At 54.7% G+C, this 27,478-nt stretch overlaps 1 protein-coding gene and 1 pseudogene across 3 annotated transcripts; one reads left to right on the forward strand and one right to left on the reverse strand.

Moving 5' to 3' along the window:
* Positions 1-4,369: 4,369 nt before the first annotated feature.
* Positions 4,370-26,944, reverse strand: Pgpep1 (pyroglutamyl-peptidase I). Of its 3 annotated transcripts, none has more exons than XM_076846015.2 (5): positions 26,829-26,944; positions 24,902-24,954; positions 10,798-10,914; positions 7,693-7,925; positions 4,370-6,620 (listed from the first exon to the last, which is right to left on the reverse strand). In XM_076846015.2, the coding sequence occupies exons 1-5, from the start codon at positions 26,860-26,862 to the stop codon at positions 6,122-6,124; spliced, it is 936 nt and encodes a 311-aa protein (XP_076702130.1). In that variant the 5' UTR covers positions 26,863-26,944; the 3' UTR covers positions 4,370-6,121. The 3 variants fall into 3 exon arrangements, with proteins under 3 accessions (XP_076702130.1, XP_076702112.1, XP_076702122.1); XM_076845997.2 differs by having other exon boundaries at positions 6,378-6,660; XM_076846007.2 differs by lacking the exon at positions 10,798-10,914 and having other exon boundaries at positions 6,378-6,660.
* Positions 19,331-19,747, forward strand: LOC143392542 (large ribosomal subunit protein eL34 pseudogene; annotated as a pseudogene).
* Positions 26,945-27,478: the final 534 nt, after the last annotated feature.

The following is a 27,478-nucleotide window of genomic DNA, read 5'->3' on the forward strand; positions in this document are numbered from 1 at the left end:
ATGAAGCTCGGATGTCAGGACAGAAGGCTGGGACATGTCACCATACCCAGACAGGTATTGTCACAGCCTGTCTTCTCTTCAGTTTCCAAAGAGAATCATTTACAAACTGGAATGTGTTCTTTGGACCTGTTCAATTCCCATAAAAATCACTTCTTACCCTTCTGAAATTGCCCACAATGTTAGCCAACTTTTTGTAACTGTAACAAAATGCCTGAGGGACTCCATTTTTAAAGAGGAAAGGTTTATTTTGGTTCAGAGTTTTGAAGGTTTCAGTCCATGGTCAGCTGGCTGTTGCTTTGGGCCTGCGGCAGCACGTCATGGCGGGGGGCCTGTGGCAGGGCAAAGCTGCTCACCTCATGGCCAGGATGCTAGAGAGAGGAAGGCCTAGGGTCCCACAGTCCCCTGCAAGAGTACCCCCCAATGACCCAAGACCTCTCCTTGGCGCATCTCCCAAGAACACCGAGCTGGAGACAAATCTTTGAACAAATGGGTCTTTGGGGACATTCCAGGTCCACCACTAGCAGCCCACAACCCCTCCTCTGTGCAGAAGATGTCCAATCGTCAAACCTGTGGCTCCTTTGACGGCCACAGTTTACAGTGCTCTGTGCCCGTGGGCTTGTTAACACCTTGATTTCCTCTCTTTATTTCATTTATTTATTTCTGGGCAGTTCTAGGGATCAAACCAGGCCTCACCGCTGAGCCACTTCGCAGCCCTTTTCAAGTTTTCTGATGGTGAGGCAGGGTCTCACGAAGTTGCTCAGGGCCTCGCTCAGTGCTGAGCTTGGCCTTGAACTTGGATCTTCCTGCCTCACCTCTGAGTCATATCTTAATAAATTTGTGTGCCCCCCGTTTTTTCCTGATCAATCTGTTTTCAATTCAGTTCAGTGAACTTTCAAGGATGTCGGGGAGTCTCTCTCACCCCTACAGCACCCCGTGTGCCACCCAGACACACCTCAGTGTTTGAGATGGGGTCTTGCTCTGTGGCCCGGACTGGCCTTGGACTCCTAGGCTCAAGTGACCCTCCTGTGGGTGGTGCCACCACTGCACTGGCCTGGGCCACCCCTAGGCCTGTTTGAGAAACTGCAAAAACAAGAATAGCTTGGAAAAGCTGCCCTTTTGTACAGGACACGGGCATCTGTAAAGGACACTGTCCTTGTGACCGGTCCCTGCAAATCATCCTGCTTTTTTGGTATAGTTTCTTTCTTCCTTTTTTGTGGTGCTGGGGATGGACCCGGGGCTTCACGCGTACACACGCGCTGTCGCTGAGCCCGTGGTTTGGGTCTTAAGGGTCCCCAAAGAGCCCTGTGTTAAAGGCTTGGTTCTCAGCCTGGTGCTCCCGGACGGTGGAGAGAGCTTTCCAAGGTGTGGCCCAGGCCAGCGCAGTGGTGGCACCACCTACAGTCCCAACTACTTGGAAGGCTGAGGCAGGAGGCTCACTTGAGCCCAGGAGTTCCAGGCCGGTCTGGGCAACATAGCAAGACCCCATCTCAAAAAAATAAGCAAACAAAAAAAGACTCTGGGTTCTCAGTGGCTCCCAGGCTTCCCTCTTCCATGGGCCTCATGACCCCCCAAATGCTTTCCTGACTACTAAAGCCCCATCCATGGAGCTGGGGCGGGCGGGTCTTCATCCGGGGACAAGGTCAGACATGAGCGAGGAAAGATCCTGTTGTGTTCTGCAGACTGCTCAGCTCTGGAGAGTCTGGCCTGGCTCATGCCCCAGCCCCCTCTTCTCCACAACTGTGGCATGAAGACAAGGGGCTTCCACTGGTGGGGCCCGAGTTTCCTTGTCTGTATAAGGTGGCCATGCCACCCACTGTCGGGGGTTGTACATGTACAGGTTGACACAGATCATGGTTCTAATTCTAGCACCTGCTCCCCTTGCTGTGTGACCATGACAAAGTTCCTCAACCACTCTATGCATTATAACAAAGGCCACTGGTTTTTATGTTTTTGCCATACTGGGCATCAAACCCGGGGCCTCACACACGCTAGGTGAGTGCTTCACCACTGAGACACACCCCTGACTCCAAGGACACAATACCTTGATTCATTTATTTTTATGTGGTGCTGAGGATCGAACCCAGGGTCTTGCACATTCGAGGCAAGCACTCGACCGCTGAGCCACAACCCCAGCCAGTCACCTGGATTTGAGGACAGAGAACAGGCAATAAGAAGTCCTCTCTTCTGGGGTACAATAGCGACAGCTACTCAGGAGGCTGAGGCAGGAGGATGTCAAGTTTGAGGCCAGCCTCAGCAACTTAGCGAGGTCCTGTCTCAAGATTAAAAATAGGAGGGGCTGGGGATGTGGTTTGGTGACAAAGCACCCCTAGGTCCAGTCCTCAGTAGCAAAAACAACAACAAAAAATTCCTCTTCTCATTCATTCAGCAGGCTCTTAACAGCTGCCACGAGCCGGGTACCACGTCACCCAGCCAGGATGGAAAACCTAGTGAGAGGCGCCCAGGCTGCGATGACCCCCTGGGATGCCAGCCTCACACAAGGACACACAGAAAATGACACATTTACACATTTCAACTATTTTATTTGCTTCTGGGGTGTCGAGTTTGGAGTCTCCCAGAGCCCAGCCCCGAGCAGAGCCCAGCAGACCCTTCCCTGCTCCAAGGAACCCCCGGGCGTCTCAGACAAGGCACTGGCAGGCACTCAGGCGGGGAGAAGCCACACTGAGGAGGGGGGACGGGGCCCTGGGGGGGGCGGGGACAGAAAACAGTCACTTTCAGCAAGAACAACTATTTCCTAGAAATTGAGAACAAAATGAAAACCTGAGATTTGGGTGGGCCCCAGAAACAAGCCAGGCAGAGAGGGGGCCCCTTCCTAAGGCCCAGGCGTGGCCTCTCCTCGTGGGCCAGGACGGGACGCCACAGGCCGTGAGGAACCGAGAGCCGGGGGACTTCAAGACAAAACCCTGGTGCCGGCCAACCTGGGTCCAGGTGGAGGGGGCCATGGCCACTGCCAGCACCAGGACCTGTCCCCTTCTCTGTGCCCCGTGAGCACGGGAGCAGGGCAGGCACTTCTGTGTGTGTCGCTGGGCAACAGGAGAAAGGTCAGGGGAAGTGGGGGAGGGGGAGGGAGGGGGAGAGGACAGGAGGGGGCTGGGGACATCTGGGCAAGGGCATTCAGCACCCCCAAGGCCTGAGCCCTGCGGACGGGGACGTCGGCCAGGCCTGCCCCCAGGAGCCCCGTGCCGAGGGTCTTGGGGGGTCCCCAACTTCCCCATGGCAAACACGCTCCCCCACCTCGCCCCCAGCCCAGCCCCGTGAGGATTTGCACCTGGAGAAGGAGACAAAGCCCTTTCACTGTCCCCGGCCACTCGGGGCGCCCGCGTCTGTCTGGGAGGCCATTGGTGCCCTAGGCCGGCTGCAGCCTCCGGAGGCTGCCCCACAGTCTGGGGCAGAGGCCACAGAGAAGAAAGGAGCTTTGTCCCCGACTTCTGGGTGCAGACGCTGTGAGGGGGTGGGGAGGTCAAAGGTCAACAGTCTAGACAGGCAGCCAGGAGAGGCGGGGGTGGGGCTGGATCTCCTGCAGCCCCTCCAGCCCGGCCCCCAGGGTGGGTCGCAGGCGCCAGAGTCTCACACCAGGTGGCCCTGCTCCTCAGCAGGCTCCTAGGACAAACAGCCCCCCTGCCTCGGAGCAGACCCTGGCTGTTCTAGACGTTTCCACACCAGCAAAGAATAGAGCAGGGGATTTCCCTTCGCTGAAACTATTGCAATGTGACATTTTCCCTTTATTTTCTTTCTTTTTTTTTTGGTCCTGGAGATTGAACCCGGTGGCCTTAACCACGGAGCCACATCCCCAGGCCTTTTTGAGACAGGGTCTTGCCAAGTTGCTAAGGGCCTCACTAAGCTGCTGAGGTCAGCCTTGAACTTGCGATCCTCCTGCCTCAGCCTCCTGAGTTACTGGAATCACAAGCGCGTGCCACCCCGTGCCTGGCACAACATGACATTTTCTTAAAAAATCTGGTACTGACTGGGAATTCATGACTCAGCCCTCCTTCCCCTGGCCAGCCTTGCGTGAGTGGCCTCGGGGACCTTGTGTGCTCCAGTTCTTGACCAGGCAGGTCACCAGGTGACCCCAAGCTCAGTCCACCGGTCAGACTTCCCCTCGCCCTTCTCCCCTCCCACCCCCCAGTCTCACTTCCTTCGCAGGCTACAGCCCTGCACAGCCACCCACCTCCTCCCCAGGCCCCCAGGGCTGCAGGAGACACAGAGGTCACAGGCTGTGGCATCTGTGAAAAAGCAGCCACCATCAGGTCCATGCCTGCTCACCGTCCCCTCCTCAGCACCCCAGGGGCTCCCCGGCTGCTTCCCACAGACCCGCCAAACGTCACCTCCCTCCTCCCCCAGCTGCCCCCGCGTCCCCAGCCTGACTCTCCACCATGAACGCCGTCATGGCCTTCCCCACCTCAGACCGACCGTCTGCCAGCTCCCCGGGTCTGAAGATGAGGGGGGACAGGGAGACTCGGTCCTCCCTTCTCACACAGGGACATTTTTAGGCCAAGACCCACCAACACAGACAGACCGACCGACCATGGAGTGACCGATGAGTTCCACCCAACAGAAACGTCACAAAACGTCAACCCCTGAGGAAATAAAAGCTGGCAGGACGTGAGTGACGTTTAATGGCATCTGATGACGTGAGAGCTGTGCTGCGCATGGCAGGTGCAGCTCAGGAGGAAGGCAGGACAGTGATGTGGGGGACGTCACACCTCTGAGGGGCGGAGCCACACAGGACCAGGAACACAGGGAGGGACGGGGACGAGAGCTGGAAACGTCTGGGCAGGTGCCCAGAGAGCCCAGGACGGCCCCTCCCGCCCCGTCTGGGGACAGAGATGGCCCGACGGAGCCTGGGGTCGGTCTGAATGAGATCCCGGGGCCCCACGTCCCGAGAGCCCCACGTTCTTCTGTCACAGAAGCTGGCCGAGCACGTGGCTCTCTGGAGACCCCGAGCTCAGGCTGGGGATTGGGGGACAGTGCCCAACAGAGCGAGGGCTGGCATGGAGGCGGCAGGGTCCCAATCACCTTAACCTGCCAGTCACAGTCCAGCCCGCTGCCCAGAGCAGAGCCGGGTCACACAACCGTGCCGCTGGCCTCCCAGGGAGAGCCAGGGCTCAGGACACTGTGGCCAAGACCACGCCAGGTCCCAGAGGACCACCGCCAGGTCCCAGAGGACCACCGCCAGGTCCCAGGGGGCCACCGCCAGGTCCCAGGGGGCCACAAGACCATGTGACCATGCGGCAGGTCCGCTAGGCCCCACCCACCTGGGAACGGGAGGGAAGGGGAAGGGAGTCAGAAAGCCCAGCCAGCCACCTGGGGCTGCAGAACACCCGGCGGGACACAAGCAGGACTCAACCGGGGACAGGGTCCAGCGGGCACCCTCCCAGGGCAACAGGGAAACCTCGTCCCCAGAGAAAAGCCGATGGTTCCCCAGACGCGCGTCTTCCTCCCTTGGTGGCACTGCTACAGGAGGACGCTCTCTCCTGACAGGCGTCAGGGTTCGGCCGAGCATAGCCACCTGCTGAGGGAGGCCGCAGGCCCTGCCCGCCGAGTTCAGAGTGGGCAGGGAGCGAGGTAGAGCGACTCCGAGTCCTGGGACGTCCCAGAGACCACTCACATGAAGCCCACCGGGGGCCCGCCAGCCCCTGCGGGGACACTCCAGGACGCCAGCTCCAGGCACCAGGCCCAGATGCCCAGCGAGGTGGCGGCTACCGCGTGTTAGGTGCCAAAGGACCCCCAGCGGCCCAGAGCGGCTGCCCACGGGTGCAGGAGGCCCCCAGGGACGGCGCACGGCTCTGGTGTCAAGGGACCGGGTCCCCGTGGCTGCACTGTGGCCTGGCCACTGTTGTCCCAACACAAAGACAAGAGTCAAGTCCAGTTTTGGGGGCCAGAGGCCAAAGAGGCCACACCCTGGGAAAAAGAAAAAGGCCCATCTGTCCTCGGCTGAGCCAAAGGTTGGCAAAGGGGACATCAGTCGCTCTCGGCTCCCAGCTCACACGACTGTCCTCAAAAATAGAAAAAAAGAAAAAATAAAACCAGCCGTCCCAGGGCGGCCCCAACTGGGGTCACCCAAGCTTTGGGGACAGTTTTGGGCCGAGACTCTTCATGAGACTTAAATTTGAGACCAACCAGCCAGGAGCCAGGGGCTCGCTCTCCTCCACCCACAGACGTGGGGGGCAGAGGCGCAGGCGGCCCGGCCGGAGGTCACAGAGCACGGGCTACCTGACCAAGGTGGACGTCTGGGCCCACTGGTTGACCTCCTGGCTGCGGCGGCTGTGTCCCCCAGTGCACAGGGGAACAGGAGAAGTCCCAGCCTCTGCTTCAAGTCCACAGGAGCTTCTGCAGAGAGAGAGGAGCTGGGTGACCCGGGACGACCGCTTGTCTTCCTGGCCAGGCCCCTGAGGGCGGATGTCCCTCTTGGGGTCCAGCGGGGCGAGGTCTTGGGAGGCCTGCGGCTCTCAGTGTTTGTGGCAGTAGTTGATTTTGTCTTCTGACTGCTCCAGGAGGTCCAGCATCTCCTCGATGATGGCCCGCAGCGCCCTGCCCAGCTGGTCGGCGTTGTAGGGCTTGCCCAGCGGGGGCACGTGGACGAAGGCCGACCGGCCGTGGCTCTGGTACAGGGAGGTGTAGTAGGTGAAGTCACACAGGTACCTGACCCACAGGACACGGGAGGAAGGTCAAACCAGGTCAGCCCGTCAACATGCAGGTGGCCGATCATCCGACCCGCGGGAAGACGCCCCGGGCACACAGCGATCTGCCAAATGGGAGACCACTGCCCCCTCCCCAACAGGCAAGCACGGAAAACCCAGCTAACTCCAAGTGCTGGTGTCCACGTGGAGAAGTGGGCAGGCTGGGACGGTGCTGGTGGGAACCACAGCTGCCTGTCCCCGGGGAAGGCGACTGGACCGGCCAGTGAAATTATAACCGTGCGGACTTTTCAACCTGGCATTTCCAGGTTCGAGAATTTCCTCTTGGGAAAAATCCGCACGAGGGTCCAGGAGAGCAAAAACAAGGACTTCACGGTTACGTAAAAAGGCAGAAAAACTGACAGCAGTCTCCATGTCTGCTAACGGAAGGGGCTTGATGGACTTTGGTTCTCCCGGCCCAGTGGAATACTACGAAGTCGTCCACAAGGAAGGCAGCAGAGCGCAGGAAACGGAGAACTCACCTAGATGCATGTTGGCTGCTCCCAAATGGAAACTGGGGAAGGGGATTCCCAGGGAGATGCATGTGATGTGCCCCACCCACGTGAAAACAAAGCAAAGCCAGATGAAGTCCCAGACCAGGTTACGGGGACCTGGTCCAACCCCCCTAGATAACACCACCAGGGATTCTCAAGACCCTCCACAGAGTGTGTAGTATCTGCACAAAACCTACACGTCCTCCCGGGGGCTTCAAGTCCTCTCTAGAAGACTTAGAATATCTGATACAACGGAGATACTATGGGGTCATCGTTATCCTGTGCTGTCGTGGGAATGATGACCAGGAAAAGCACCGGTCAGCACAGACGCACCCGTGCACAGAAGTGTGCAGCGTGAACCCTCCAACACAGAGGCCGACAGTGGCAACTAGTTCTGGGCTTCATCCAAAGAGGCCAAAGCCGACAGACTGGGCTTGCCGGTACCAGCCTCAGCCAGCCAGGGAGACCCCCTCACACCCACCACAGGGCCCACAGCGCCCTACCTGCCGGCATCCTGCGAGATGGTCACTGTCACATCCAGACCCAGCGTGGTGACCCTCTTGCATACCGCATCCATGTCAATGATGGAGTCGATGCTCTCAGGCCCGTCCTCCACGCAGCACTGAGAGCCAGGACAGAAGCGGCAGTTGTCCAGTCCCTTGTAGCCCTTGTTGTGTCCACATTTCTCCAGTGTGACTGTGGTCGCCATGCCTGATACCCCCACATGCACCACCAGCTGCAGATAAACGGGTAGGGCTTAATACAGCCTGGCCGCGGGACTGGGGGTGGCTGCGGGCCAAAGAGAACAGCAACCCCCCCCCCAAGCTCTGCCTGGGGTACATGGTTCCTGACTTCTTGCTGCTGGAATAGACCCTGTAGTTACTCTTGCAGAAAAGGTTACCAAGCAAAACATGCAAGGAATGAACACTCAAGGGTGCTTATGGCTGCTTTGTATGTGCTTACAAATATTGCAAACAACCTAATTAGCCATTCCTGAGTGGAGGATAAATAAACAATGAAACATTATGCAGCTGTTAAAATGCCCAAGGCAGTTTTAAATGGAATAATCCTCAAGACGTGTTGCCAAGTTCAAAAGGCATAGCTTCCAGGCATCTAGCCTGAAAGGTATCCAAGATGTAAGGAAAATGGTCACTTTCTCTTCGTAAGTAACTTTATTTTACACATAAATTTGGGTTGTTTAGAAAAGTGAGATTCAAATCTGGGTGCCACCTCCCCCAAAAACCCCCAAACCCCAAAGCAAATGAAAGCAAGAAAAAGCCCAGAAACCAGTATGCCCAGTAGGAACAGAACAGCTCCATAAATGACCCCAAATTCCCCAGCCATGAGGCTAATAATGCCAGATGTAGCCCCAGAGACTCAGGAGGCTAAGGCTAGAGGATCACAAGTTTGAGGCCGGCCTTGACAACTTAAGAAGAGGCTGTCTCAAATCAACTAAAACAGGGCCAGGGATGTAGCTCAGAGGTGCAGCAGGTTCCATCCTCAGTGCCACAAAAACTAAAAATGTAGGCTGAAAAGAATAAAACAAGGGGCTGGGGATGTGGCTCAAGCGGTAGCGCGCTCGCCTGGCATGCATGCGACCCGGGTTCGATCCTCAGCACCACATACAAACAAAGATGTTGTGTCCGCCGAAAACTAAAAAATAAATATTAAAAAAAAATTCTCTCTCTCCCTCCCTAAAAAAAAAAAAAAAAAAAAAAAGAATAAAACAAAATGAATAATTCATAAAATAAAGTAAAATAAAGTTTAGGCTGAAGAACCTGCTGTTTCTTCTGGTAGCTACCCATGGCCACAAGTGCCTTCTGGGCACGGGATATGTACGGCTCAAGATTGAACTGTGTCCTTTGTGGAAAATGTAGTCCAAGTACGGAAAACCGGCACAAAAGACTGTAAAATATCTCATCAGTAACTTCTCCCCTAAAGGCTGGGGGTGTGGCTCAGGGACTCAGCACTTGCCTAGCACACACGAGGTCCAGGGTCCAGTCCCAGCACCACAAAAAAATAAAAACATCAAAAAAGGCCGTGGGAAGGCCACCCATGCCACCTGGGATACAAAAGTGCACTCCAGGATGTTTACACAGTGACAAAATCACCTGACCCATCTCTCAAAATATATCCCCACATTAAGCAACACAGGAACATGTGACGGTAATTTGCTTTTATTTGTTAAACTGGACGAAGACAAGATTACCTAAATGTAACAGGAGGGGAAAGCATCTATGGAACCCCTGGTCCACAAGCTTCCAGGACCCCCTCTCTAAGACAAAGAAAATTCCACCCAAGACCAGGGAAGAGGCCTCCTTGGAAAGGGAGATGCCTGCCAGGTACAGTGGTGCTCATCTGCAATCCCAGAGACTCGGAGGCTGAGGCAGGAGGATTGCCAAGTTCAAGGCCAGCCTCCACAACTTTCCCTGTCTCAAAAAATAAAAAAGGGCTGAAAGCGTGGCTCAGTGGTAGAGCACTGGCCTAGATTTTGGGATGCCTGGGTTCCATTCCAGCATTGGCAAAAATAAAAAATAAAAAAAAAATAATAATAATAAATCAAATTAAAAAGGAAGACCCCTCTGGCCCGCTCTGGAGCCCCTAAAGGAGGCACGAGGGACGACAGGAGGGCCTAGGACCCCACTTCCCACCAGCACCAGCCAGCTAGGCTCCGCCCACCATCTTGGCTGGGCCACACAACTCGTGATGGGAGGCCAGCGCTGCTGCCCCCTGGACTTCCTTCCCCCTTGTCCTTTTCCGCCCCAGGCGGTCTGGAGAGAGCCGAGGTCACCCCTGTCTACGGGAGTGGACACGTGACCCAGGCTTGGCAAATCAGAGTAGGCCTCTCCTCCTCCACCACAGTGATTGGCTCAAGGGCCAGCACGTGACCCCAGCTAGCCAATCAGGACCAACCGTGGACCTTGGGGAAATATTGGGGGGAAGGTTCTCTTCCTGTCCAGGGGCAAAAATGCGAGGTCACCGAGCTGCCGCCATCTGTACCCCCAGAGGCGCTTCCCAGCGCAGAGCAGAGCGCAGCTGAGGCCCGGAGGATGCGGACAGCGCTGCGGACACGGATCAACCTCCCCTGAAGCACACACGCTTTTCTGTTCAAATCACGTGGAGAGGGGCTTGGGCACTCTGTCATTTAGGTATTTTTTTTGGTGCTGGACATTGAACCCTGGGGTCTTAAACCCCGAGCCACGGCCTCAACCTCTTTATTTTTTTATTTTAAAATAGGGTTTTGTAAGTTGCGGAGGCTGACCTTGAACCTGTGATCCTCCTGCCTCAGCCTCCGGGTCGCCGCCTGCCCGGCTTCTGTTTTGGGGGTCCTGGGGGTGAACCAGGGCAGTGCACGCGGGCACCTGCCCTGCCACTGAGCTGCACGACCTGACCCCGCAGCTCCTGAAAGTCACTTATAACCAAACCCAAATCCTCACTGAGGGACAGAACCAGGCCGTGAGGTCCCAAAGACAGCGCTCCTCCCTCACAGAGACCAGAATAGCATGTCCCTTTTGAGGCGGGGGCTCTGGCACTGGCCATGATGGAAGGAGGCGGGCCCACAGCGTCCCTGGGTGTGGTGGAGCCCCGGGAAGCCCCGCCCTCCTCACCTGGGGACTGTGCTTCTCCCACAGGGCGGGGATGAGCCTCTGCACCGTTTTGTACTCAACCGGAATCTCGTACACGTGCAGGTCCACGCTGTCACCAAGACCCAGCTTCTCCAGCTCCTGGAGGAGAACAGAGGGAGGCTCGTGATACCAGCAAGGAGAATGCGCTCCTGGGGACAGGCTTGCCCTGACCGCTCCCGTGGAACAGGCGGAGACGTGTTTTGTGTCACATGGCTGCTTCTCCCCTCTCTCACCACAACTCCAAGGAAGGTGGCATGACTGTCGTTGGAGCCAGGCTCCTGGGTTTGAACCTCACCTGTGTGACCTTAGGCAAGATGCTTAACCTCTCTGAGCCTCAATTTCCACATCTATAAAATGGGGGTAATAAAGTCCTTCCCCTGCAGGGGAGTTGTTAAGAACTGAATGGGCCAATTGACACAGTTCCAAGCAATGCCAGGCACATTTTAAGGGTTCAAATAATGTTAGTTGCCATTACTAATATGGTTTTGGTGTTGTTGTTGCTGTTTTGGTTCAGGGGATGGAACCCAGGGCTTCACATATGCTAGGGAAATACTCCACCCCTGAGCTACATACCCAGACCCCCTTTGTTGTTCTGGATAAAAATTATTTTTAGACTTGGTGCGTGGTAGGGAGCAAGTTCTCAGTATAGGTTTGAATATGGACTCCACTCTTTAGGGAGCTTCCAGGCATCTCAGGCTTGAGATGAAAAGGTCACAGGGATCGCCAGGCACAGTGCGCATGCCTGGAATCCCAGGGCCTGGGGAGGCTGAGGCAGAAGGTTCTCAAGTTCAAGGTTAGGCACAGAAACTTAGACACTCTAAGTAATTTAGCAAGACTCTGCCTCAGAACAAAAAAAGAGTTTGAGGCCGCGGTAGTGGTGCACACCTGTAATCCCAGAGGCTGAGACAGGAGGATCACGAGTTCAAAGCCAGCCTCAGCAACTTAGCGAGGCTCTAAGCAACTCAGTGAGACCCTGTCTCTAGATAAAATACAAAATAGGCCTGGGGAGGTGGCTCAGTGGTTGAGTGCCCTTGAGTTTAATCCCTGGTACCCACTCTCCCAAAAGAGTTTGAGGATCCAGAGATGGAGCAGGTGTGGTGCCTGCAGCTGCAGCCTTGGTCCTCCCTGCCTCCACTGCTTTCTACACCATCAAACCCCGATTCCTGTGCCTGCTCTCACCACAGCTGCTTGCAGTGGGGTGACATCCTGAGAGCCACATGGGGCCTGCCTCACCTGCTGTGCACCAGCTTAGCCACAGGTTGCACTGTAGTGTGGCTTGATCCCTGTGATACAGGGCTGGCTGGGATCCAGGACGGCCGCCACCCAGCATCATGACAGGGGATCATTAGCCCAGAGAAAATCTGTATTAGTCCATTTTCTGTTACTATAACAAAATGCCTGAGGCTGGGTTACTTTATAAGAAAAGGGGGTTTATTTAGCTCATTGTTCTGAAGCTTGAGGGCCTGGCTCAGGCTTTGGCTGAGCTCTGGTGAGGATCTCAGTGGTAGAAGCAGGTGCGAGGTCACACGGCAAAGCCGGACACCAGACGGCAGTTAGGGGTCAGGCTCAAACCCAGGGGTGCTCTTCCACCAAGCTCCATCCCCAGCCCTTATATTATTTCAGACCAGAGCTCACTAGTTGCCCAGGCTGGACTTAAACTGAGATCCTCCTGCCTTGGCCTCTCAAGTAGCAGGGATGACAGGCCTGAGCCACTGCCCTGGTTCGGCTCACCCTTCTCTAACAGCCTTGTCTGGAGAACCAGCCAGAGTCCCTGAAACTGCCTGGGTTCCTTGTGCAGGGGGTGACCCGGCAGCCCACCCTCTCCACTGGGCCCCTCTTCCTGGAGGTCCACCATCTCTCTCTTTTTTTGGTGCTGGGGTGGAAGCCAGGGCCTTGTGCCTGCTAAACCCCCGCCCCTGCCCTCCACAGCCACACCCAGGACCAAGCCTCCAACCCGTGAACCCGGGGACACACTGCAACCATGTCCCAACCACGGCAAGATCCAACTCCCAAAGAGGAAACGCGGGTCCACCCTGTGTGCACAGCTCTCCCGGCAGCAGCGTGTCCAAGCTGGTGTCCAGCCTCCTGCCACAGGGCCTTCCTGTCACCTGCAGCCACCAGCTGCACTGCCGCACAGGGGGCGAAGCCACCGGCCACCCAGAGACCCTTCTCCGAGGTTTCTCAGATGCACCCAAGTTTTCTGTGGCAAAGGGATTTGGAGACCTAGACCCCACCATGGCCACCAACAACCCCAACCCGTGCAGCCCCGGCCCTGCTCCAGGGGATCCAGAATCGCTTGAGGATGGGGAGGCACAGAGCGCGGGCTGTGCATGGGGGAGCCGGGGCCACCCCAGCACCCACCGCACGACATGGTGATGATGGTGATGATGAAGAACTAGATGACATCACATTCCTTCCCAGCTCCAGCCTTGTCCCAAATTAAATTGCAACTCCCCGCGGTGGCCCTGGTGCCTGCAGGGGGCGCTCCTGGCATCTCCCCGCCTGCTCTCCCTCTGCCCCCTCCCTCTCGCACCCCTGCAGCCACAAGTCCCTCCTGGCCAGGGCCTTCCCGCTGCTGCAGGAGGCACCGTCTGGTGGGCCCTGCCTCTCCCCCCACCTGTGACACTGCTGCATGCCCCGCCCCAGCTTCCTGCCTCCGGGGAAGCCCTGACGGAGTCCCTTGCCACTCTCCCCGTCCTGTCCCGTGGGAAGGCTCCCTCACACAGCAAGTGCTTGCTATGCGGCTGAGGAATCTCAAGTTTGGACTGATGGCAACAGAACTGTGTGGCCCTGGGCATGTCCCCAAACCTCCTGCAGGAGTCTTACCTGCCTCAACTGTAAGTAGGGGCTGGCTGTGACCTCACCTTTTCATCGTTTGCCACATTTAAAGTGAGCTCCTGACTGTTCACAATCGTCAAATGGTAGAAACAACCCAAACGCCCATCAACAGAGGGAGGATAAATGAAATGCGGCCTGTTCGCCTGGTGGAACGTTATGCAGCCATGAATAGGAATAGAGCTGGATGAACCTCCAAGACCATCCTGATAAAGAAGCCAGTCAGCACAGGAAACAGCACGTCCAGTTCCACTCATAGAAATGGGCAGAACAGACACATCCATAGACAGAAGGCAGAGCAGTGGCTGCCAAGGGATGGGGGTGGGAGTAGCAAGTGATGGCTATTTGGGATGGGGTAATGGAATGTTCTGGAAAAGGGAAGGTGATGGTTATGCTATTGGATGAATGTGCCAAGTGCCGCTGCGCTGTACGCTATCTACTTGTCTTTTTGCAGTACTGGGGATTGAGCCAGGGTCACCTATATGCTAGGCTAGACACGTGCTCTGATCCTAAGCTTCACCCCAACCCTCAAAATGATGATTAATTTTACGTTATGTGAATCTCACCTCGATTTTAGAAGAGGAAGAAGAAACAGTTCTTAACGGCAAGGTTGGCAGAGGGTAGCAATAAGGGGCATGGCCTCTCTAGAGTAGATGATCAACTTTGTTCCTTCCTTCCCCCACTGACTGGCTGGGTGTTGCTGGACAAGTTGCTCGCCCTCTCTGTGCCTCAGTGCTCTCATTTGTAAATGTGGTTAACAGTAGTGCCCACTGCACAGAGAGAAAAAAAAATAACAGAAACGAAGGGCAAGTACCTAGATCCAAGCTAGCTCAGGGTTTTAACATACCAGTGGGCTTCCTTTAAGAAAATCTGGGGACTGGGGCGTGACTCAGTGGTACAACATGTGCTTGGCCTGCGTGAGGCCCTGGATTCCATCCCCAGCAAGTGGAAAAAAAAACCAAAAAACAAAAATGAAAGCCACTCTGGCTAAGGTTCAGCAATCAGATGAACCCTCTTGTCTGGAATATCTAGAAAGAAAAAAAACCCAGACAAAATATATAAATTTATATTCTTCTCGTCACGCCTCCTGAGACAATATAGGGTAGCACCTGTTACAGAGCACGCGGTTGGATTAGGTATTCGCTGTGGTTTGTATGATTGTCCCCAGGGACCCAGGTATTAAACCCTGGTGCTAGCTGGGTGCTGTGGCACACGCCTGTCATCCCAGCGGCTCGGGAGGCTGAGGCAGGAGGATTGTGAGTTCAATGCCAACCTCAGCAACTCAGCGAGGCCCGCAGCGACTCAGTGAGACCCTGTCTCTAAATAAAACACAAAAAAAGGGCTGGGGAGGGGGCTCAGTGGTGAAGCGCCCCTGGGTTCAATCCCTGGTACCAAAGGGAAAAAACAGGGTGATGCCATTGGAGCTGGCAGAGCCTCTAAGAGGCGGGGCCTGGTGAGAGGTGTCTGGGTCCCTGGAGGTGTGGCCGCCCCCTCTCTCCTTGGCCCTCTGGGCATGGTGAGGTAAGCAGCTGCGCTCCTGCCCAAATGACCTGTGTCACCAAGGCCCAAAGGCAGGGGTTCATCAATCCTGGACTGAACCCTGCGAACTGGGAGCCAGAGTAAACCTTTTCCCTTTAGAAGCTGATGACCTCAGTATTTGCTCTAGCGACAGAAAGCTAACACGGTACTCGACATCTAGAGATGACCTCATCCGCTCACGGAAAGGTCACAGCGTTTCATAGAAGGCACCTGAGCACTCTGGGCTCTGGGACCCCAGGGGGGGCTTGGGATCAGCCCTCAGACACTAGGGGACAGCTGCAGTTGTGTCTGTACAGCCCCAGAGAGACCCTCTTGTTGAAGGCAGGCGTGCGTGCGTGCGTGCGTGTGTGTGTGTGTGTGCGTGTGCGTAGGAGCGCAGGAACGAAGGCTGTTCTGGTCCTGCTGACAAACCCAGAAAGGGTGAGGTCGTTTCCAAGTACCTCAGCTGTCTTCCAGACAGAAGCTCAGAGGCGGGTCACAGGAAATCCAAGAGTACCAGCAGGTGGCAAGGAGACGCTCACTGTGCCTGGCACCAAATCAAGACTCACCAGGCACCAGGCGCGGCGGCGCACGCCTGTCATCCCAGCAGCTCGGGAGGCTGAGGCAGGAGGATCACAAGTTCAAAGCCAGCCTCAGCAATGGCGAGGCACTAAGCAAGTCAGTGAGACCCTGTCTCTAAATAAAATGCAAAATAGGGCTGGGATGTGGCTCAGTGGCCCAGTGACCCTGAGTTCCGCCCCTGGTTCCCCCCAAAAACAAAAACAAAACAAAAACTCCCATAAGAAGGAGAAAAAACAATGAATAGGGGCTGGGGATGTGGCTCAAGTGGTAGAAACAAAATAAAGATAAACAAACAAACAAACAACAACAACAACAAAATCAATAGAAACAGGCCGAGAATTAGGCAGTTGCCAAATTCTTAAGAGCCTGACAGATTGTGCGGGCCCCTCATCCCCACCCCCCCCTGGGCCCTATCTCCACACTCCAGAGGCGATCCTTTAAGACCCCCTTCTACCTCATGCACAACTATCCAATTAATCACAGTATGGCGACCCCTTATCCACGAGGATATGTTCCAGTGACCCCTGTGGATGCCGAAATCTCCGCTAATACCCAACTCCATCTTAACTAAGCACTTAATTCCTTTTCCATCCCCCCCTCCACTGCCAAGGATAGAACCCAGGGCCTGGCTCATACTAGGCAGCCTCTACCACTGAGTCGCACCCCTAGCCCTTTTCATTTTATTTTGAGATAGGATCGCACTCATTTGCCCAGGTTGGCCTCAAATTTGTAATCCTCCTCCCTCAGCCTCCGAAGGAGCTGGGATCACAGGCATGTGCCGCTGCTCTTGGCCCCCTTTCCTATTTTAACTAAGTATATAGCACACACTGTGGCCATAACTTCTGCAGCAAAACTGGCACGAGTTTCTTTTTCCTTCTCTACAATTTAAAGGGCAGAAGAGTCATTCCTTCCACAGATCAGAGCAAGCTCAATATCTGATTTCTTCTTTACTTATGAGAGAACTCTCAATTTTCCACTTCAGGCAGCACTTACAGCTTCTGTATGTCATATCTGAATTCCCAGCATCACTACTCTTACGCTTTGGGAGCACTATTAACTGTTAAGTTAGTAAGGATCACACAAGCACAATGGTACCAGGGCCGGCCATCTGGTAACTGAGATGGCTACGAAATGACTAATGGGTGGGTAGCATATATACTGTGGATACACTGAGCAAAAAGCTGATTCACATCCCAGCTGGGATCAAGTAGGACAACAAAAGATTCATCAAACTACTCTGAACAGTACACACGTTATAACTTATGAACTGTCTATTTCTAGAATTTCCAACTTAATATTTTTTGGTGCATGATTGACTGTGGGTAACTGAAACCAAGGAAAAGTAAAACCACAAATAAGGGGGCATTGCTGAATTTATTTTCACAATTACAAACTTCAGTAATTATTTTCTCCATTCTGCAGTCTGTTTCAGATATCCATCTGCATGCCTACACTCTTTGCTGCATAATATTCCACCTCAGAAACTGGCTCTCATGGATTTACCATTTTCTTATGTTGGAACACTTAAGTGACTTCCAGTTTTCCTCAACTGTATGCCATGCTGCAGTAAATGTGCTTGTACAAATTTCTCACACCCATGTGTGTGGCACAAATGCCAAGAAGCAGCATCACTATCCTGCAAGATTAGTACATACTTGTTATCGAGAAATATTATGGGAATCCCAGCTACTCAGGAGACTGAAGCAGAAGGATCACAGGTTTAAGGTCAGCCTAGGCCACATAGAGAGAACCTGCCTCAAAATTCAAAAAACAAAACAAAACAAAACAAAAAAACCTAAGGCAGCTTAGTGGTAGAACACCCTGGTTCAGTCCTCAACCCTGAAAGAAGAACAAGCAACTTGGGCTCTGCTCTACTGAATGGGTTAATTCACTCATGTGACTAATGGATTAAGGGGTCATTTCCCAAGTGGGACTGCCCTAAGAGCTACGTGTGGCTGGATTCCCCCCTCTGCTACCTGTCTCTTGCCATGTGATGCCCTGCTGTGGCCTCAGAATTCTGCCAGCAAGAAGGCCACCCTTATTGATAGGACCTCTCAGCCTTGGAGGAGAACCATGAACCAAAATTAACCTCTTTCCTTTATAATGTATTCAGTCTGTGGTATTGTGTTACAGCAACAGAAAATACATTAAGACAGAGACCCGGGGCTGGGGATGTGGCTCAACCTGTAGCGCGCTCGCCTGGCATGCGTGCGGCCCGGGTTCGATCCTCAGCACCACATACAAACAAAGATGTTGTGTCTGCCGAGAACTAAAAAATAAAATATTAAAAAAAAAAAAAAAAAAAGACAGAGACCCACTGATCTCTTCTCTCTCTTAAAAATAAATCAAATGTGCACCATGGTGATGGATGTCTGTATTTCCAGCTCTTGGGAGGCTGAGGCAGTAGGTCTGCAAGTTCAAGGCCAACCTGGGAAATAGAGGGAGACCTTGTCTCAAATAAAAAATAAAAAGGGCTGGAGGGCCGGGGCTGGGGCTCAGTGGCAGAGCACTTGCCTAGCATGCGTGAGGCACTGGGCTTGATCCCCAGCACCACATAAAAATAAGCAAATAAAATAAAGGTATCGTGTCCAACTGCAACTGGAAAAAAAAGAAAGTGGGGGGACTGGAGATGCAGCTCAGTGGTAGAAAGCTGGCCTGGAATGCAAAAGGCCCTGGGGCCCATCCTGTGGTGGGAGGGGGAGCAGTTTCTCTGAAGAAACCTGGAGGAATCTCCAGATGTGAGCAGTGAGAGGGCGCCGCCTTCTGGACAACGAAGGAACAGCCGCGGGCACCGGCACGGTGGACGTCTCTGCAGAAACTCAATGGCACTTGGCTCCTTCTCCTTGTGGCAGTTCTGGGGATTGAACCCAGGGAGCTCTACCGCTGAGCACATCCCCAGCCCCTTTTCTTTTATCCTGAGACAGGGTCTCCCTGTTATCTAGGTTGGTCTGGAACCTGCGATCCTCCCGCTTCAGCCTCCTGTGTAGCTGGGGTTGAGTTTGATGAGTGAACCAAGTCAGCGCTTCCCAAGATCAGAAAGAAAACCCACCCACAGCCCCTCTCCTCCCCACCTGACTCCTGCCCTTCCCCTCTAGGAGCTCAGGGTTATATCTTGAGTCCCAGGCGACAGGTGCTGTTTTTAAAATCAGGACAGAAACCTGGATTGAAGAAAAGCAGCAAGACCAGACATGGTGGCCCACACCTGTAATCCCAGGGGCCGGGAGGCTGAGGCAGGAGGATCGCGAGTTCAAAGCCAGCCTCAGCCACAGCAACAGCCTCACCCCTCCAAAAAAAGATATATAAAACCAGCTAATTTTTAAATATTTGCCCTGCACATGATATATATATATATATATGTACATTCTTTTAATGTATATTTAAAAAATTATTTTATAGCACTTCCCTCTTGCCCTCTGGCCCCTCAAAATATTTTCAAGTTACTCCTTAGAAAATAAGTAATTTTTTTTTTTTTTTTTGCCGAGCCTGGCCTCCTGCCTCAGCCTCCTGAGACTCCAGGGAGTGCCCTACAGTGTCATGGGATACTTTGTGGTCACAAAGGACAACAGGGCTCTTCCGGGGAGGGTGTTTAGAGGCACTCAGAATGGTTCAGCGTTTGACATACCGTCGTAGGCTTTCCTACAACACAGCCTCTAACAAAACCAGGCTGTCTCGAACCCCTGGTAATAGAATTGTTTATCTTTATACAAAGAAGGTTGGGAAAGGACCAAAATCTGCACGTGGTGTGTGCCCAGCAGACTTAGAGGGGTTCGTGCTGTGAGGCCTAAAGTTCCTATGAGATTGTCTAAACAAAAAAACATGTCAGCAGGGCCTATGGTGGTTCCACGTGTGCTAAATGTGTTCGTGACAGGATCAAACGTGCTTTCCTTAGTGAGGAACAGAAAATGGTTGTGAAAGTGTTGAAGGCACAAGCACAGAGTCAGAAAGCTAAATAAAAAAATGAAGCTTCTTTGAGTAATAAAAAGTCAAAAGGCTAAAAAAACAAAGGACAAAACAGGGGAACTTTTCAGGGAGAAATCCAGCAGATCCCACCTCAAGTCAGAGGACGAGGTCAAAGGCACCAGTGACTAGACAGGGTCACAGCTGGTGTCTCCTGATAGGACCCACCAAGAAGGTCACACCCAGAAATGGAATTCTCACCCAGAAACGCAGCGACAAACCTGCACCCAGGGCAGTCCACAGTGACCGGGCGCTTCTCACCACACATGCCAACCCCGAGACAGCAGGGAAGGGGGGACAGTGTGCAGAACAGGGGCTGCGGGAGGAGAGACGTGATCTGGAAGGTTCTCCCTGTGGAAGGCGCTGCTAGGACAGTTGGCAAGATCCGAAAACAGGCTGCAGAGTTCAGAGCTGCACTGATATTAAATAAGTCTGAGCCTGATCATGGCGCCAGGACCCTTTTAGGACATTCACTCTGAATCGCTTAGGGGCACGGGGTGGCATGTCAGCAGTGACCCTTCTGTGACTCAGAGAAAAATTCTATTTAAAGAGAAAGAGCAAATGTAATAAAAGATCAACGTTTGGAGAAGCTGGTGACGGAGCTCTGCTCCCAGATGAGAGGCGCAGACTTCAGGTCCCTGTTAGGAAGAGTGACATGGTGACCAGTGTATAAATGTTTCTCTGATTTTCATCAGAGTCGGAAAACAGTTATAACCTGACTTGCAAAAAAGAAAAGGAAAAAACACAAAGACTCTCCCTCCGGCTCCCTGAAGCCCCACCGGCCAGAGGCCCGGGTCAATCATCTACCAGGTTTGTTCTTGCCGTCCCTAAATCCTGTCAACCATGACCCTGTCCTCCCTGGCCTCGATCCTTTCTGCTCTCCTGTGGCCCTGGTGGAACTTTCTGGCAATGCAAAGCACTGTTAGGAGACCAGGAATGAACAAGATCCGTGTCCCAGGCCGAGGACTCTCAGAGCTTCAGTTGGGGACCTGTCCCTTTGCCAAGTGTGCTGCCCATGGCCTGGCCACCTGCAAGCCCAGCCAGCCCAGTGGCTCGATTTAGTGGCACTGCACTGACTGACTGGTGCAGGGGACATGAAGGAACCAACTCTACAAATCTTCCCGGGGCCACCAGGACATATGACCTGCTGAGACCAGATGCCCAGCTCAGGAAGCCAGACCTCCCTACCCATCCTCTCGTGGCCTCTCTTCCTTCCAAGGAGTGGGCGCGACATGCCCCATGACTTCACCCCCTGAACATCATCGCCACTGGGAGATGCTTCCCCAGAACCTGGGGACTCACCCACATTAATTTTTCTTTTTTTGGTGCCAGGGATTGAACCCAAGGGTCTTAATCACTTAATCCCTGAGCCACATCCCCAACTCTTTTTATTTTCATTTTTTAAATTTTGAGACAGGGTCTTGCTAGGTTGCTTACTGCCTCACTATATTAGTGAGGCTGGCCTCGAAGCTGCGATCCTCCTGCCTCAGCCTCCCGAGCTGCTGGGATTACAGACACACACCATGACCCCTGACTCACTTTGATGATTTGAGGCAGAAAATGAGGTGGCCTGGCAAAGGAGCCATGGAGGGAGTCGTCTTCCTGGCCTAATATTTGCTCCTCATATCTCTGGATCCCACCCGTGGCCACCCCCAAGTAGGAGGGAAAGTCTCAACTAAGAAAATCACCATCATGGGCTGGAGATTTGGCTCAAGCGGTAGCGCACTCTCCTGGCATGCGTGCGGCTCAGGTTCGATCCTCAGCACCACATAAAAATAAAATAAAAAGCCTTCTTGGGGCTGGGGATGTGGCTCAAGCGGTAGCGCGCTCTCCTGGCATGCATGCAGCCCAGGTTCGATCCTCAGCACCACATACAAACAAAGATGTTGTGTCCACCGAAAACTAAAATAAATAAATAAATAAATAAATATTTTAAAAAAATAAAATAAAATAAAATAAAGGTGTTGTATCCACCAAAAACTAAAAAATAAATATTCAAAAATTCAAAAAATAAATTTTTTAAAAGAAAACCACCATCAAGCCCAGTGGTGATGCATGCCTGTCCTACCAGCGGCTTGGGAGGGTGAGGCAGGAGGATGGAGAGTTCAAGGCCAGCCTCAGGAACTTACTTAGTCCCTAATCAACTAAGTGAGACCCTGTCTCAAAAAATAAAAAGGGCTGGGGTGGGGCTGGGGGTAGAGCGCTCCTCTAGCCTGTGCGAGGTCCTGGGTTCCATTCCCAGCACCAAGACTAAAAAAGAACCCAGGATAGTAAAAAATGTCACATATGGCCACCCTGCTTAGGATGGCACTCCCTCTGAGGCAGGCTGGGGAGTGACGGGTGAGGGGCGCTCCGAATGAGTGGCACGTCCCTGTCCCCGCATCTGCTCATGTGAATTGTTCCCTGGTTTTCAAAAGGGGAGAGCCGCGGGGTCTTTGCCGCTCCACGGGGAAGATCTGGACAAATTCTTTTTGCCTCTGGACGCATCCTCTTCCAACCCGGCAGGACGGGTCTCCTGGGGAGGCGGGGTGCTGCACCCCGAGTCCCGCAGTCCTCGGCAGCGGCCGGGGCTGGGGCTGGGGCGCCCCGACGCACATTGTCCCGCCCCGTCTACCTGACAAGACCCCGCCGCGCCGCGCCTGACCGATTCCCTTGACCCCACGACAAAGACCCTCTTTGTTCCTGGTAATATCCTTAGCAGGTCTGTCTAGACTCACTGTGGCAGTAATTGTCCTGGGATGTCACCACGTCCTGTGACCCGCTCAGGCAGGGAATGCTCAGACAGCCCCAGCCTAGGGCTCCCTGGCCCTCCACACCCACCTGAGCCTCCGAGAGACAGGTGTCCCAGCTCATCACCCCACGTCTAGGGGAGCAGGGACACAGAAGGGCACAGGCCCTCCTGCAAGAGGTGCTGGGGGGAGGGAGGCTGAGGCAGGAGGATCACAAGTTTGGGGCCAGTCTGGACAACTTGGACCCGTCTCAAAAAAAAGTAGCTCTGAGGTTGAGCGCTCCTGGGTCCCATCCCCTGGACTGGGGTCAGCCACCATCCTGGGGAAATGTTAAAGGGGAGCTTCCCCCCAGCTCCCACTTCCCAAATGAGGCTGGTGGAAACAGTTCACTCTCTGTGGGGTGCAGCCCCCCCAGGACACGAAGAAGGAAGAGTCAGGAGAGAGAAAGGGGGCAGCCGGGAGACAGAGCCGGCGGCCTGTCCCCACTGGGGCAGGGTGCTCCTTCCACACAGGGACTCTTGGGCTTCTGAAAATTCAGTGAGGCCAGGGAGCAACGACAGCTGGCACCTTCAGGTACAGCGGGACACACGTCCACTGTCGCCTGCCTGTAGCTGCTGTGGACACCAAGAACAGCCCAAGGCTTATCTTCTTGAAGGATGGAGCTGGCCATCCAAGCAGGGTGACACCTTTTGTAACAGGCAAATCTGCCTTCAGCCAGGGCAATGGAAAAGAACCCACGGCAGCTGCAAGTCACCCAGGGGACACGTCTCACAGGTCACTAATGGTACCAAGTTTGAAATCGGCAAAACTCACCAAGCAGCGAGCAAGTCAGCAGAGGGCTTAATACCTGGGCCGGGGGCGCAGCCAGGAAGGGATACAAGGGGCTTCTTGGAGCAAACATGGAAGAACCACAGAATGTTCTAGATCTTGATCCAGACTCAGGGATGCACATACATAAAACTTCACTGATCCTACACACAAGTGCCTCCAGTCTGCGTGTTTGTTTTTAAAGGGAAGCAACCAGATCTGAGAAGACCAGCATCTTTTAATCCGGGGAATGGAGGAGAACCTCCTTATTTCATAAACTTCAGGAACAAAGTGGCGCATGGAAAGTTCAGGTCTGGAGAGACGAGGAACCGAGCAGAAAGGGTCTTTCCCCAGGGCCACAGGATGAAAAGCTGCCAGCCTCCACCAGGAGCCCCGAAGCTCAGAGGGATTTCCAAAGATTGTTTAATTGATTTTTCTTCTATTTAGATGCAGATCGCAGTGTCTGGGGCCCAGGAATTCAGACACTCGGCTTTGTGTCCACTCAGCCCCGTGAAGGCTCCTGTCTGAAACTTGTACAAAGCCAGACACACAAGTCTTCAGAAACACGCTGTTTCTTTTTGTCTGGGGCTCCGGGGAGCGGGTGCGCAAGACGGGCCTCGGACACGCTCCCATCTGCAGGGTCCCGGGACCCCGGCCCTCCATCCTGCTTGCAGAGTGGGGTGGGAAAAGAAGGGGGGAAGCAGCCAAGACTCTGAGGTCTCGAGTAGGGAGTGATAAAATAGTGGGGAGGAGGCAGCTGGGGATCAACACCCTGAGAGTTCCATTTGGATTTCTCTCCAAATCCAGGAGTCTGGGCTGAGAAGCATGGAACACTTTAAATCAGGCAGCTAATGGGCTGATTTATATAAGGGGGAAACATGTCTCCCTTTCTCTCTAGTCATTGTTCCCTAGCTGCCTCCAAACGCCCCATATGGCATAGAAATGAGGACAATTCTGCAGGCTGGCACCCTGCTCGGGACACCAGGGAAGACACCCCCTCCCTGCCTCCACTAGGCAGATTTTTTTTTCCATTCCCAATTACTGGAAGGTGACAGTAAGGGTCATTGTACCCTCTCTTACAGGCTTAAGACACCTCCCCCAACCATGTCCCCATCTGGTCTCCCAAACCTTGAAGACACCTGACCAAACACCAGGGCCTCCTCAGGTTGGCCATCTGGAGACCAACCAGTGTCCCCGTTTGTCTAAGTAAATGCAGACGATTTTTGATAAAAAGAGATGAAGGTTCCCTATTTGGATGCTTCCTAGGTAAAGAGGGGCCCAGCCCCACTTACGCACCTGCGCTGTGAAAACAGGTAACCTTGATACCCGCGCCACGACCCCCCAGGACCCAGTATGCAGCTCCCAGCCAGAGCATGGGGGGACTTCTGAAGCCGTGCCACTCCTGTTTCCTCCTTGTGTGACCTCAGATAACTCCCTTGATCTCTTCCGCAGGCCTCAGTTTCTACATCCATAAAGTGGCCACAAGAATAACTGCAACTACCTTGCAGGGGGAATTGAGAGAATTCAAGAGAGCAGCGGGGACTCTGTGAGGGGTGTGTATCAGCCTTGAATATTTCGAAGGAGACTTTCTTCAGGGCCAAGTATTTCTGGAGGAGCCCAGCTCCAGGCCCGACTCCTCCCCTCAGGATCTGAGTTACCTGGACTGCAATCCAACTGGCGTTCACAGTGTGTTCCCCAAAAGGGCCAAACCCTGAAAAATAGTAAGAGCAACCTGTTACCGTAGAGCCGTCCTTCCCAGCCTGACCCAGGACTTCTTTTGAATCCAAGTTCAGCGTCCCCCTCCTCTGCCTGTGTGCTTTCAAATGAAGTCCAGGAGTCCTGTCTTCACGCCCAGCAAGAGGCCAGGAGCCTCCATTTGCCCCAGAAAAAAAGCTGGTCTCTTCCTTTCCCAATTTCTTTCACCATCCTCCACCCACCCTACAACTATTTCATCACCCTCCAGTGTTGGAGTCTCCTGACTCTGGAGATACAGGGCCTTAGGCACTCCATGAATCACCGCTGTGTAAGGAATGACCCAAGTCATCTGCATGACAGTGACATTCAGCCTCTCAACTTTCCTTTAAGGCAAGGCTACTTCCTGGCCCCACTTTACAGGAGCAAGGACTGAGGCACAGGGGTCAATCCAGATGCTAAAGGTCACAATGCAAGAAGATGGAAGAGCCGGGATTCCAACTCCCATCCGGGAGAGTTCACAGCCTGAGCCCCCCTCTGCTAACCACGGGGTCATACTGCCTAAAAACTAAGCAGCTCTAAGAGCATGGGCCAGCTGGGTAGGGGTTCCTTATGATGTCAATGTCATGGGAGAGAGACAGTGCCCTGGGATAGCAGGTGGGAGCAGCAGTTCAGGAGGGGACCTCCTGACTCCCTCCTGCCACAGATTCTTTGAGTCCCAGCTCAGTCACTTACAAGTGGGGTGACCTCGGTGAGCCTCGGTTTCTCTTTACACAAAATGGGACACTGTGAAGATGTCAAGAACCCAGGAGAGGAAAATGCCCCGGGGCTAGGGATGCAGTTCAGCGACAGAACCCAGCACAGGGCCAGCCTGCATAATGAGAGCGTGAGTAAGAGATAACAAGATTGAGGGCAGCTGCAGGGGGCAGGGACTCTCCACACCTGTTAGGAAGGTGAATGGCTTCCTCCAATTTCCTGGGACTTACAGCAGGCCCTCCTCTATCCTCCTAGGCTCACAAAACACCTGTTGGAACGTTTTCTTTTTCTTTTTTTCTTTTTTGTGGTGCTGGGACTCAAGCCCGGGGCTCCGTGCCTGTGAGGCAAGCGCTCTAACTGATCTGTATCCCCAGCCAGGAGCGTTTCATTTACTCCCCCCCAACCTCTCTGGAGAGCAAGTCAAAATGCCCCTGCACACACACACACACTCCGGGGCCTGGCGGATGTTGACGGGCCACTTGGCCCCGAGGTGGAGTCTCAGCGAAGAGGAACAGTTGGTTTCAAGAGAATCAGTGACAGCTGGGGCTTGGCGCACCGAAAACAATCCAGGCTGAAAAGGTTTTGGCTGAGACAGTCCCTGGGACGGCCCGGAGGGAGCCCGGCGCCCTCGGACCTTGAACCCCTACCAGCCCCTGCCCGAGGGAAGCAGCCCCCCGTTAACTCAGCACCGGGGAGCAGCGGCTGGGAGGTTCATTTGTCAAGGGGGCACTTCCTGCCCGTAAGTCAGCCTTTGTCCCCTGGGGCCAGGGGGTGGGGACAAGCCCGATCTCGGGAAGGGTAGGAAGGCAGGGTCCAGTCCAGTCCGCTGACTGGGCAAACAGAACAAGCAGGTAGGTCCCTGGAGGGTCACTGTCCTCAGGGGTACGAAAGGACTCCAAAGGGGGCCTGCTCTCCACGCGGGGTACTTGCCGGGACCCTCCCCCAGCAAGTCCCGCCTGTCCTGACCCCCCGTCCCGGGGACCGCGGAGGCGCCCCCTCCTCCACTTTCCAGGTCGCCCGAACTGAGCTGGACTCCCTCGGGGGCGATGACATCTTCCCAACCTGGGACGACGTGCAGCACCTGCCCGGTCCGGCCCGCCACCCCGGAGCCGCCCACCAGCCCCGGCCGCTGCCTACCGGTCACCACCACCGCCTTCCTGGGCTGTTCCATGGCGGGATCCGGCTGCGCCTCGGACCCGCTGCTCTTGGGACTGGCGAGTCCGCCGCCGCCCCAGCCGCCGCCGGGACTCCGCGCAGCCCCGCCCGGGCCCCGCCCCCGGCCCCGCCCCCGGGCGCCCGCTCGGCGTGCGCGCCCCCGGCCACACCCCCAGCCTCTCCCCCAGCCACGCCCCAGTCGGGCTTTCGGGACGCAAGTTCCCAGTCCCGCCCCGGCCGGGCGCTCAGCGTGCGCGCCCCCGCAGGTCCCAGCTGTACCCCGGCCGGCCGATCGGCGTGCGCGCCCCCGGGCGCCAGACGTCGCGTGCGCAGCCTGCACGCCGCCACCCTCGGCTGCGCCCCAGGGCGCCCGCCCGGCGCTCACCAGCCGGGTTCCCTACCTGCCAGCGGGCTGGTCCGCCCCGCGGGGTGTGGCAGCTGACCGTCTAGGAACCTGGCGCCGCGGACCCGCAGGTCGTTTGTTCTGCCAGTATACATTAAGCCTCTACTGTATGCCTACTGCCAAAAATTGGGAGCAGGAAGAACCAACCGGGGACAGTTCACCACCCGCTGATTCACGGCGTTTTGCACGTGGGGAAACCAAGGCACAGCTCCAGACCATTTTCCCTGGG

The sequence above is a fragment of the Callospermophilus lateralis genome, chromosome 1, assembly GCF_048772815.1.
Source record: "Callospermophilus lateralis isolate mCalLat2 chromosome 1, mCalLat2.hap1, whole genome shotgun sequence".
In the NCBI taxonomy this organism is placed as follows: Eukaryota; Metazoa; Chordata; class Mammalia; order Rodentia; family Sciuridae; genus Callospermophilus; species Callospermophilus lateralis.

Bases quoted from the DNA above. Each gene is read 5' to 3' on its own strand.
- Pgpep1 (XM_076846015.2), bottom strand. From the start codon at position 26,862: ATGGAACAGCCCAGGAAGGCGGTGGTGGTGACCG. The intron at 7,926-10,797 runs GTGAGGAGGGCG...GTTTATCTGCAG, and splicing joins GGGAGAAGCACAGTCCCCAG to CTGGTGGTGCATGTGGGGGT. The intron at 6,621-7,692 runs GTAGGGCGCTGT...TCCCTGTACCAG, and splicing joins ATCTCGCAGGATGCCGGCAG to AGCCACGGCCGGTCGGCCTT.